Source organism: Cebus imitator, unplaced genomic scaffold (genome assembly GCF_001604975.1).
Source record: "Cebus imitator isolate Cc_AM_T3 unplaced genomic scaffold, Cebus_imitator-1.0 Scaffold134, whole genome shotgun sequence".
NCBI classification, from domain to species: Eukaryota; Metazoa; Chordata; class Mammalia; order Primates; family Cebidae; genus Cebus; species Cebus imitator.
In genome coordinates, this window is record NW_016107449.1 from 63,773 (window position 1) to 75,205 (window position 11,433).

The 11,433-nt window shown below is 53.7% G+C and overlaps 1 protein-coding gene across 4 annotated transcripts in view; it reads left to right on the plus strand.

Annotated features, from left to right (window-relative positions):
* The window catches only part of NINL (ninein like), an 85,721-nt gene that overhangs the window by 31,387 nt on the left and 42,901 nt on the right, over nucleotides 1-11,433 (plus strand). For 2 of the 4 annotated variants that reach the window (XM_037743066.1, XM_017541424.1), the window contains exons 8-10: nucleotides 2,175-2,345; nucleotides 4,807-4,958; nucleotides 6,280-6,420. In XM_037743066.1, coding sequence (XP_037598994.1) covers nucleotides 2,175-2,345; nucleotides 4,807-4,958; nucleotides 6,280-6,420 — 464 coding nt within the window. The remainder of the gene's footprint in view (nucleotides 1-2,174; nucleotides 2,346-4,806; nucleotides 4,959-6,279; nucleotides 6,421-11,433) is intronic. The other 2 variants (XM_037743067.1, XM_017541425.1) reach the window with 1 other exon arrangement.

Here is an 11,433-nt window from a genome sequence, read left to right on the forward strand (position 1 = left end):
CAGTGCTCAGGTAAGGAATATGGCTGCTCAGGTGCCCACCTCCTGAGGTTACAGAAGGCAGTGTTTAGGTGAAGAACATGGCTGCTCAGGTGCCCACTTCCTGGAGTTACAGGAGGCAGTGCTCAGATGAGGAACGTGCTGCTCAGGTGATCACCTCCCAGGGCTACAGAAGGCAGTGCTCAGGTGAGAAAGATGGCAGCTCCACTGCTGTGTTGTGTGATATGCCCCAGCAAGAAAACTCCCTCCCATCCTCCCCATCGTGGACTGGTGAGGGCAGTGTTTCTCTGTTAGTCCATTCTCACATTGCTAAAGGAATACTTGAGACTGGGCAATTCATAAAGAAAAGAGGTTTAATTAGCTTATCCTTCTGCAGGAAGCATGGGGCCAGTGTCTGTTCAGCTGCTTCTGGGGAGGCCTCAGGAAGCTTACAATTGTGGCAGAAGGTGAAGGGGTGCAGACAGGTCACAGGGCCAGAGCAGGAGCAAGACAGCAAGGGGAGAGGTGCCACACACTTCCAAACAACCGGGTCTCATGAGAACTCACTATCATGAGGACAGTACCAAGAGGGATAGTGGCAAAACATCCACCCCCAAAATCCAGTCACCTCCCACCAGGCCCCACCTCCAACATCAGGGATTGCATTTTAATATGAGATTTAAGTGAGAACACAGATCTAAACTGTATCAGTTGCTGAAGGATCCATCGAATCTGTCTAGCATTAGTCCTGAAAGTGCTCCTTAACCCGTGCTCTATCTCTTGCACAAATACCAGGTCTCTGCAGTTTGAGGAGACCGGGGCATGGCTGCTTGGGGGTTGGATGCCGCTTTGCTGCTACAATTGGTCTGAATTTCGTGAGTGGTGTTGTAGGACCAGTAGCACTGTTCTGTACCGAGGGTAGGTACACCTGAGAATCTAGGTTTCCGACTCTAAAGTCAATGAGGGCTGGCTGTGGTGGCTCACACCTGTAATCCAGCACTTTGGGAGGCCAAGGCAGGTGGATCATTTGAAGTTAGGAGTCTGAGACCAGCTTGGCTAGCATGGCAAAACCCTCTCTCTAGTAAAAATACAAAAATTACCCGGGTGTGGTGGCACACATCTGTAATCTCAGCTACTCAGGAGGCTAAGGCAAGAGAATCGCTAGAACCTAGGAGGTGGAGGGTGCAGTGAACCAAGATCGTGCCACTGCACTCCAGTGTGGACAACAGAGTGAGACTCCATCTCAAATAAATTAAGTTAAAAAGAAAACCTAAATAATTTAGTAATCTGGGGAAAAAAATCAATGAGGACTGGGCACAGTGGCTCATGCCTATAGTCCCAGCAGTCTGGGAGACCAAGGCAGGCAGATCACTTGAGCCCAGGAGTTTGAGAAAAGGTAAGGCAACATAGACCCCATCTCTACAAAAGATTTTAAAATGGTGGCGTGGTGGCACATGCCTGTGGTCCCAGTTACTTGGGAGGCTGAGTAGGAGGATTGCTTGGACCTAGGAGGTCAAGGCTGCAGTGAGGCCAACATCAGTGAGAACAACAAAGAAGAAACTCAGGAGCCAGCACTGCGGAAAGGGGTCGGGCGGCCGTGTAAGGCCAGAAGACCAACATGAGGTCCCACAGGTCATGCTCAGTGTGGGTCGGGGAAATTCCTCCTGAGCTGGCTTGCCTTCATTGTTGAACCCCAGGTCTGCTTGGCCATGAGTCACTCATGCTGCATTCTGAGGGGCTGGGGGCGTGTGCGCCTTGCCTGGACCAGCGCACTTCTGCTTTTCACAGCTGAGACTTACCTGGTGCATGGACTCTGTGGGCCCCTGCCTCTGTGCGGCCAGGCGCCCACCTCTGTGAATTTAAGAGTGGAACGTTAAAACCACTTTGTCATCCTTCTCCAAGTGATGATGGGTATGACCGGGGCTGGCCTGTTGGGCCATGTGGGTGCAAGGCCTCAGAGTCCTGGGTGTCAGGGGCCTTGGTTGCACATCGCAGCTTTGTCACCTGTAGATTCATGTGACCTTGGACAGGTCATGTGATGGGGCTGCACCTCTGACCTCTGGGAGCTGAGGATGATCGCATGAGCTGTTCCTGTGATGTCCCCTGAGCACAGGCTGGTGAGGGCAGAGAGCACATCAACAGTGCACAGGTGCGAGGCTTTGGTTGCTGGGCACTATGGGAGTCTTCCTGACATGCAGGTCCCAGAGGAGACCGGCTGCCACACCACCACGACCTCATCCCTTGTCTCCCTGTGCTCCAGCCTGCGCCTCTTCTCCAGCATTGATGATGGCTCCGGCTTCGCTGTTCCTGAGCAGGTCCTGGCCTTGTGGACCCAGGAAGGGATTCAGAATGGCAGGGAGATCTTGCAGGTTTGGAACTGGGTGATGCCTGAGCTGGGCAGGGGACCTGGGGAACCATCTGCTACAGAGGATGATGGATGGAGCACCCCAAGCCAGGGACCCAGCAGGGGTGTGTGCTCTGTGCAGAGAATCCCATGCAGGGAAGTCCAGGTAGAGACATTTCTTCTTCAATTTTTGCTACTAAAATATAGAACATTTTAATTTAAAAGGATAAGAAATAAAATACAAAGCTAGTGTGAAGAAAATCCATTTGAAGGTAGACTTTAGTGGCTTAGACATTTCCTCTGAGTGTTGGGCCAAGGAGGTTAGATGAATGGAAGGACACTCCTTGGTTGTGATGACACTGTCTGTTGGGCAACACTGTCACAGCAATTACTGATGAGCTCAGAGTGAGCGCAAACTCTCCCAGCGCCCCTGCCTGGCTGATTGAGCTGTTCTCTATGGCACCAAGTCACCCCAGACACTTCCCGCCATGGGCCGGGTGTCAGGAGGTGCATCCCTTCCTCCGTGTTCTTCTGGGGCTGCCTGAGAGCGAAGACGTGGTCCTTGCATTGGCCACAGCTCCTCATGGGCTTAGGCTTCCCAGAGGGACTCGGGCTAGCCCTGGGGATTTGGAAGGAGCTCTGCCTTGGGCACAATTTGACAATAACTGCAGGGGCAGAGGTGTGCAGTGGCTCAGCGTGGGTGAGGGAAGACAGCCTCATGGGGTGCGGTGAGGGAAGACAGCGTCACGAGGTGTGGTGAACTAGACTTATATTTTCATTTCCAAATTTCACTTTCCATTGTTAAAAAGAATGTCAACTGTACAAAAACCTATTAAATAAGAAAGCAAGCTTACCTGCCTGGCTCCCCCTATTCCGTGTAGTGGGTGTCTTGCAGAGCTTTTCCCTGGCACATGAGAAATTCATATACATTCTGGGTAAAAAAAATTTTTTTAGCAAAATTAGTATTATACCATGTATCTTGCTAATTTGTGTGACCCTTCACTTTTCCTATGATAAATCTGAGCGTTTATAGGGCATTGATGTTCTCGTGCTGCTGTGCCAGCATTTCTCTGAGGCTGGACTCCTGAAGTTACACCCTGTAACTCACAGAGGCTTTGTTATATTCCTTCAGAAAATCTCCTGTTAGCACAGACAATACAGGAAGGAGCCCAGACAGCCCTGGAAACTATCCACCCAACTCCACGGACCAAGTCCCTCATGGGCCTAACCTCAGCCATTACCGAGTCCCCGCAGATGGCAAAGCCAGACCTCCACAGCTGGCCTTGCGGTTGTCCTGAAAGCCAGAGGCAGAGGCAGGATCACCAAAAATCGCTCGTAGGAAGGGCAGAGAGCATATACCTCGTGGTTCCAAGAGGCCCAACACCCGACTCCATGGCTCTGGGGGTGCCCTGGCTCTGATGAGTGCGTCTTGCCTCTGCCCTTTCAGAACTTACTCGCTTTCCCATTTGTGCTAGAGCTGCTGGTGCTGCTCTGCGAAGACACCCTGGGCGGCTTCTCCCTCGCTCCATCACAGATGGTTGCCAAAATCTGCCTTGCAACACAGTCAACATTTCCAGCCTCAGGCTGCTGTGGCGGTCCTGTCCCTCTGTGCTGTCCAGTGGCATGGCAGGGAGCGTTTGCTTGTGTAGGGACAGCTTTCCAGCTGGCTCCCCAGCCTCTCCCAAGATGCCATTGCTCCTCAGGAGCTGCTGGGGAGTAGGCAGCATGGACGGTTAGTCTCCGCTTTACAGGAGACTCTGGGCCAGGCACATCCTGGCACCTGCTTCAGCCATTCTGCCATGGTGCCTGCTGCTGGCCTGAGTAGGGCGTTTGTAGCCACAGGTGGGAAGCAGGAGCCAGGCATACTCAGGCAGAAAAAGCAAATGCGATAGAACATTAGCTGTCGCTCCTCTGAGCTGAGGGGCTTAGGATGTGGGTGGTTCTGTTTTTGTTGTTTCAGTAAAATGTCAGCTGTTTTGAATTTATGAGGTGTATTCATCACAGTTCTGAGGGGAGAAATGCCCAGCTCTGGAAAGCTGTTTGGCTCTAAGCCTGAGGGCTGCTGTGGGGACCCTTTCTATCTCTGCATGCTCTTCCTGGTGGCATGAGCTGTGGGTCAGGCCTCATTGCGGGGGCTCCCAAGGCTCACATTCTTAAAACAGATGAGTTCAGAGGGAGGAGGGCCTTGTGCCCCAGCCTCCACAGCAGTCCCCATGAAGTGCCTGCAGGGACTGACACTTTGTCCAGGGAGAGGAGCTCTGTGTAGCCTGGGCCTACACACTCCTGAGGCAGAGGCAGGAGGACCAGGGCATTGACAGCCCCCCAGAGCTGCCTGGGATGGAAGAGGAACCTCAAGACACAGAGACCTTGTCACACAAGAGGGACAGATGTTGCCTGGGACAGCCGTCCTGGTGTAGGCCCTGGGCCAGGGAGGGAGCAGGAAAGTGTATCCTTGGAGAAGTCCCTCAGCTTCTCCTGCTTACCAGGCTTGCTACTTCCAGAGCCTGGACTTCAGCGTGGATGAGAAGGTGAACCTTCTGGAGCTGACCTGGGCCCTTGACAACGAGCTCATGACAGTGGACAGTGCCGTCCAGCAGGCAGCCCTGGCCTGCTACCGCCAGGAGCTGAGCTACCAGCAGTAAGAGGCCGCAGGGGACTGGGGAGCGTGGCAGTGTGGCTGGCCAGGCGGGCCTGGAGGGGGGTCTGAGACACACAAGACACCAGTCAGCCCTCGTCCATGCCACATAGCCAGTCCTGGGGCAGGGCTCTGCATACTGCCTGTCCCGTGCTCTCTGGTCCCGTGCTCACAGAGGGACAAGAACAGAGCCGAACCAGACCATGGACCAGGCAAGTGGCGGCCACTCATCTGTGTGTCTGGACTGGGTGGGGCCTGAGCACCTGGGGTGTCTGCATCCATACAATTTAAGGCTCACTGACGTTCCTCCCCCTTGGTGAGGTGCTTGGGATCTATATGTCGGGGGTCCCTGCTGAACCCTCTTTATCGAGGTTTCTAAGGGACTGACCTGAGCCCCCTCTCATCCTGCTGGTGCAGGTACTTGCCAGCACCAGGTGGGGCCCTGCAGCTGCCTCCCGTGCCAGGGGGCTTCCAGGCTAGGCCGTCAGCAGGAAGAAGAAGAGGAGCTTTTCAAATGTCACAAAGTGCCCCGTGACATTGGGCGGAGAACCCATTCCCTTTAATCAGGTCTGTTTGGTTTGGCTGACCATTGAGTCTGTCTGCTAAGCAGATTTGCAAAAAGATTGTTTTTGTGGTTTTGTCAGTGTTCTGAAGCTGCAGAAAAGATTGGCAGAAAACAAAATCTCGAGTCTGAAGACTGCATCTGTCCAGGTGCTGACAGTGGAGCCTCTGGCCTCAGGCAGCTCTGCAGATAGAACCAGAGAAAGGCTTCCCCAGGTCCCTACCTTGGCCTTGGTACAGGGAGGGAGAAAAGCCCCTTCTGTGGGAAAATAGTCACCAGAATAGCAGCTGCCACCAGTGATTTACACAGAACCTCAGTCAGGTCAGGGTGGCCAGAGCCGAGATGTGCTCATGTGGGTGCTGAGATACCCGTGCAGGGCTAACAGGTGGCTGGCCTCCTGCCCGCCACCTGCTGGTTACTGGATTAGGTACTTGCAATCCAAGCCCAGCCGTTGATGAGAGGGCTCACAGACCAAGTCCTACACACTCTGGGGCTGCTTAAGGGATGTGGCATGCTGTGGAGCTCCAGACTCAGTTGTCCTGGGTTAGAAACCTTCCTTGCCAAGTCATGTGGCCCCTTTCAGTGTACACATCTGTAAAATGGGCATAGCAATTGTAGAAACTGCCTTAGGGGCCAGCTGGTGGAGCAGCGCCCGCTGTACAGTTAGTGTGCCGGTTTCTATCATTGACGAAGATGCAGGGTCCAGAGCTGCCTGGCATGGTGGGTCAGGTCCCGTTTGACCCTGTCTCCTTCCTATGACAGGGGGCAGGTGGAGCAGCTGGTGGGGGAGCGCGACAAGGCGAGGCAGGACCTGGAGATGGCCGAGAAGAGGAACCTGGAGTTTGTGAAAGAGATGGACGACTGCCACTCTGCCCTGGAACAGCTCACGGAGAAAAAAATCAAGTGAGTTCTGGGCCCAGGTAGTGGATTCTTATCTGGCCTCCACAAGTCCTTTGAGGGCAGGTGGTGGACACAGGGCTGCCAGGGGGGCAGGGCTGTGAGTGTGGCTGAGTAGTGACCCCCCTGTTTCACCTGAGCCAGGGGGAGTCCAGGGGACACAACCGTGAGAAAGTAGAGTCCTGCTCTTTCTGGGATTGGTGCAGTGCCTGCCCCTGGCTGGGTGCCTAAGGGCCAAGGAGGTCCTGCCTCCTGCCCTCCTTCGCTGGGGTCTTTCTCACACAGGCCAAGCCCTTCTGCCCCCAGCTGTGTGCCTGTGATGCAGGAGTCAGGTGGCTGTGTTGCGAGGGCTGGCTATGGCTTCCTTTTGGCCCAGCAGGTAGAAGGAGCCCAGAGAAGAAGCCCAAACCCAGGTATCACGGCTGTAGTGACCCCAGTGTGGAGACAGTTGTGTGGAACAGTGGCTGGACAGACCAGAGAAAAGGATTTCTGGCTTGTTTTTGTTTTTTGAGATGGAGTCTGAAGCCCTGGCTGTAATGCAATGGTGCTGTCTTGGCTCACTACAACCTCCACCTCCCGGTTTCAAGCTATTCTCCTGCCTCAGCCTCCTGAGTAGCTGGGATTACAGGCGTCTGCCACCATGCCTGGCTAATTTTTATATTTTTAGTAGAGACGGAGTTTCACCGTGTTGACCAGGCTGGTCTTGAACTCCTGACCCCAAGTGATCCGCCTGCCTTGGCCTCCCAAAGTGCTGGGATTACAGGTGTGAGCCACTGCACCTGGCCTTAGATTTCTGATTTGTTTTTAAGGACACAACCACCACACTGGTTCATGAACAGAACATCTGAGGAAATCATGCCCAAGAGGGTGTCCCAGGCTCAGGCAGGGAGAGGGACTTCTCCGTCTCACTGTGGGGCACATCTCTGCCAGGGCTCAGCTGCTGTCCAACTGAAGCTTGCACATGCCTGGGAGGTCCTCCAGGGGTAGCTTAGGACAGGCTGGCTCCAAGTCACAGCTCTTGGGCAGGGGCAGCAAGGCATGGCTGGCCTCCCTGCCATTCTTCCTTGTCAGTGGGTCTGCTGGTGGCTTGGGAGGCCTGCCTGAGGCTGCAGTCCTGGCCCTGTAGTCCCCACGGCCTTTGGTTATTGGTCTGCAGGTCAGCCCACCCTCTGTAGTGCACAACACAGACAGCACTTGCTGCCATGGCCCTGGTGGCGGTGGCTCAGCTGAGTGTGGATCAGAGAAGAGCTTTGCGCAGTGGAGTTTCGTGGTGTGTCCCCTCTGTGGACTGCACCCTCCAGGGATGTGGGCGGCTTGCCTGGGGTGCCGCCCGGTCCCCAGGGTGGGCCCGCAGATGGGAGCCCAGCCCTTGGCCACATTGCCTGTTGGCATTGTGCCAGCTGCACTGTGGGCTAAAGCCTGAAGCCACTCTTCCTTCACCAAAGAAGCCCTGGGCATCTTTGTCGTGCACTTGGGGGACCAGGGGTTGAGGGGCTACTGATGGGTCCGTGGCCTCTGGGGAAGCAATTTTGGCTGGGGAGATGGCTGTGGTGTGTGGAGCTCTTCTGTGCACCAGGGGTCACCTTCCTTAACAGCCACTGGGACCAAATAGGCCATTTATGCCTATTGTTCAGCCAAAGAAACTGAGTCCTGGAGCAGCTCAGTAACCGGTCCCACGGGAGTGAGCGTGGGTGTATGAAGCTGACACCCAGGCTTCCCCGTTCCTGCCTTACACAGTTTCTAGGATAGCCGAAGGCCACTGGCCACCTTTTTTGGGGAGCAAGGGCCTCAGGTGGGAGAAGCACAAGGGCAGAGCCTGGCCACTCTCCTTCAGGCCTCCCAGAGCCAGGCACGGTCCGGGGTCAGCTCTAAGACCAGTGGCCCCCCATCTCCATAATCCACATCCTTGGGGTTTCCACGGATCTGTGCTGGGCAGAAGTGAATCCCTGCTGCCCCTCTTGCAGCCGCCACCTCCACATGGTTCAGTCCACAGGGGGCGCTGGGACAGGGCAGGGCCTCACCCCTTCCTCTGTCCGCCTGCACCTCCCAAGTCCCTTTTCCTTCTAGGGCTGGCTGGGGATGGCCGGACACAGCAGGTCCAGATCCACATGCACCTCTGTGTGGTGTGGGGAATGTGTGAGAATGCATGGGGCCTGTGGGGGTGCGAGGTCACGTGGGATGCAATGAGGGTGATGTGAGCATATATAGGGTGCAGCGGTGGTGGAGTGTGTGTGTGCTTGGGGTCCGGGGGGGGGTGCTGTGAGCATGCATGGGACACGATGGGTGCTGTGTGTGTTCATGGGGCCCATGGGGTGCAGTGGCGGTGTGTGAGCGTGCATGGGACAGGATGGGTACTGTGTGTGCACATAGGGCCTATGGGGTGCAGGGGGGGTGCTGTGAGCCTGCATGGAACACGATGGGTGCTGTGTGTGTGCCTGGGGTCCATGGGGTGCAGTGGGGGTGCTGTGAGCGTGCATGGGACAGGATGGGTACTGTGTGTGTGCATAGGGCCTATGGGGTACAGTGGGGGTGCTGTGAGCCTGCCTGGGACACAATGGGTGCTGTGTGCGTGCATAGGGCCCACAGGGTGCAGTGGGGGTGCTGTGAGCATGCATGGGACAAGATGGGTGCTGTGTGTGCATGGGGCCCATGGGGTGTAGTGGGGGTGCTGTGAGCATGCATGGGGCCTATGGGGTGTAGTGGGGGTGCTGTGAGCATGCATGGGGCCTATGGGGTGTAGTGGGGGTGCTGTGAGCATGCATGGGGCCCATGGGGTGCTATGTGGGTGCTATGAGGGTGTGTGGGGCCCTTGTGGTGCCATGTGAATGCATTGAACATGCTTGGGGCCTGTGGGGTGCAGTGGGGGTGCTGTGAATATGCTGGGGCTAGAGAGGTACAGTGGAGGGTTCTGTGTACATGCATGGTACCTGTGGGGTACAGTGGGGGTGCTGTGTGCCTGGGGCCAATGGGGTGCAGTGGGGGTGCTGTGTGCATGCACAAGCCCTGTGCAGCCTGTGGCCCTGTGAAATGTACGCTCTTGGTGCCGCTGGCTCCTGTGGCTGTGGTGGTGGGACACCCCTTTAGGACAGTGGTCATTTTCAGGGAAGCTAAAAGTTAAGTCTCCTTTTACCAAACATGAGGAGGTGTCTGCCAAGGTAAGAAGCCAGGTGCAGGGACGGGTGCAGGCAGTGGTTGGGGCCCTTGCCCTTTACATGGGGGAGCTGGGCCAGGCTGCGGGGCCCAAATCCCCTGCCCTGAGCGCAGAAGGCATTTCATTAGGAAGCCGTGCCCCCGCTCTCATGGGCAGGGAGGGTCTCTGTGGTCTCCATCAGCTGAGCTATCCTGGGCCAGCCTTGGAGCATCATCCTTCCCACCTGGTTGGGGAATTCCTAGAGGAGGGAGCAGGAGATGCCCCCTGGCTCCCAGGAGAGATGGCCTTGGCTTCGTTGCCTAACATGCCTAACATAGCTCACTGCCTTCGGGGGCGACATGAGGCCAGCTTGGGTCTCCACAGAGGAGACGATTGCTAATTTTTAGGAGCTGAAACTATGTCAGGAAGACCCTCTGGGAGCTCCATGAACTCATTTCCTCTTTCTGGACGCCCCCTCTCTTCTCCTGATGGCTCTGTTGTAAGCTTGGTTCGTCTGCCTCTCATTTTCATCCTGACTGTTGGGATCCGCATGTCTCTGTTGGTGCCACTGGGATCTTGGCGCTGCCTCTCAGGACCTGGGGGTTTCCAGGGCTCCTAGACAAGGGCACTCCTTGTGAGACACTTGTGTTCAAAGCTGGAAGTAAGTTGACTTTCATGCTCAATTTGAGTAACTAAGAACTGATTTGCTTCCATCCACACATGTAGAGTTTGATTCTCTCCCAACCATCTGGAAAGACTTTTGTGAATTGCCTTTCCCAGGGTTAGAGGATTAGAAACTCTAAGGCAGCACCTCTGTCCTTGAACCTGGTAGAGGGATGCATTAGAGGTGCTAAGCCACAGCCTCAACCCACGCGGCCCCGAGAGCTTGGGTTTTGTCCCATGAGTAATGGAAGTTATGAGTAGGTTTCTGTAAGTAGCTTCTATGATTGTATTAGGTTTTCCTTATTATAAACATAATGAATGATAGTGTTTATTACGCACATTTTAGAAAATATTATTTTTAAATGTTACAGAATATCCAGGAGACCAGAGAAACCAATGGGTGAAACAGGAGGATTTCACTGGCTAAGCCACTGGCTTAGCAGATTAGCATCCCAAGTCTGAGCCCCAGAGAGAGAAAATGGGGTACTTTTTATATATCCAGGATGACATAGCATCTAATAGATTTACAGAAGCCAGACAAAGAACAGTTAATTAATCTGTCACATGTCTGGTGATGTACATTACATTTGAAAAATAGCACTTTGAGAAACACATTGTACATTCTTTTGGTGTTATCTTGCCCTGTGACCTTGCAGCTGGTTAGCAAGAAAAACAGGAGTCTTGAGATACCTGGGAACTTTGCTGAGAATGTGGGGAGAATAAATAAGGTAGGTTTTACAGAGAGTTAGTTACTTTTAAGCAGAGCTGGGGGTTAAGTTTTATGTTAAACAGCACACAACACAGCAAAATTTATTATGTAGCAACTACAAATTATAAGGTTTTGTTTTTACTATTATTGCCATTATTTAATTCTCTTCTTTTAAAGGAAAAATAAAACCAGAAATCTGACTTTGCCGGGGGTATCACTCTTTACATTTTCTATATGTCTTACACCTCTTTTTTCTAGCCACATAATTCTTAGGAAATGATACCATGTTGTGTATGCTTTTATGATGGCCACAGAGCATCTCATTACTTGGCTCTTTGTGTGGATCTGCCGTAATTTGTTTAACCATTTCCCTATTTTTGTATATTTCGAAAGTTTTTAAAGAGTAGGCTGATAGGAAATATGTAGCTTTAACACAACCCCAAAAGGTTTGTGGAGTATTAAATTAGTCAGATTACTGTACTTCCTTCATCCTCTTCTCTTTTGAGTGTTGTTTCTT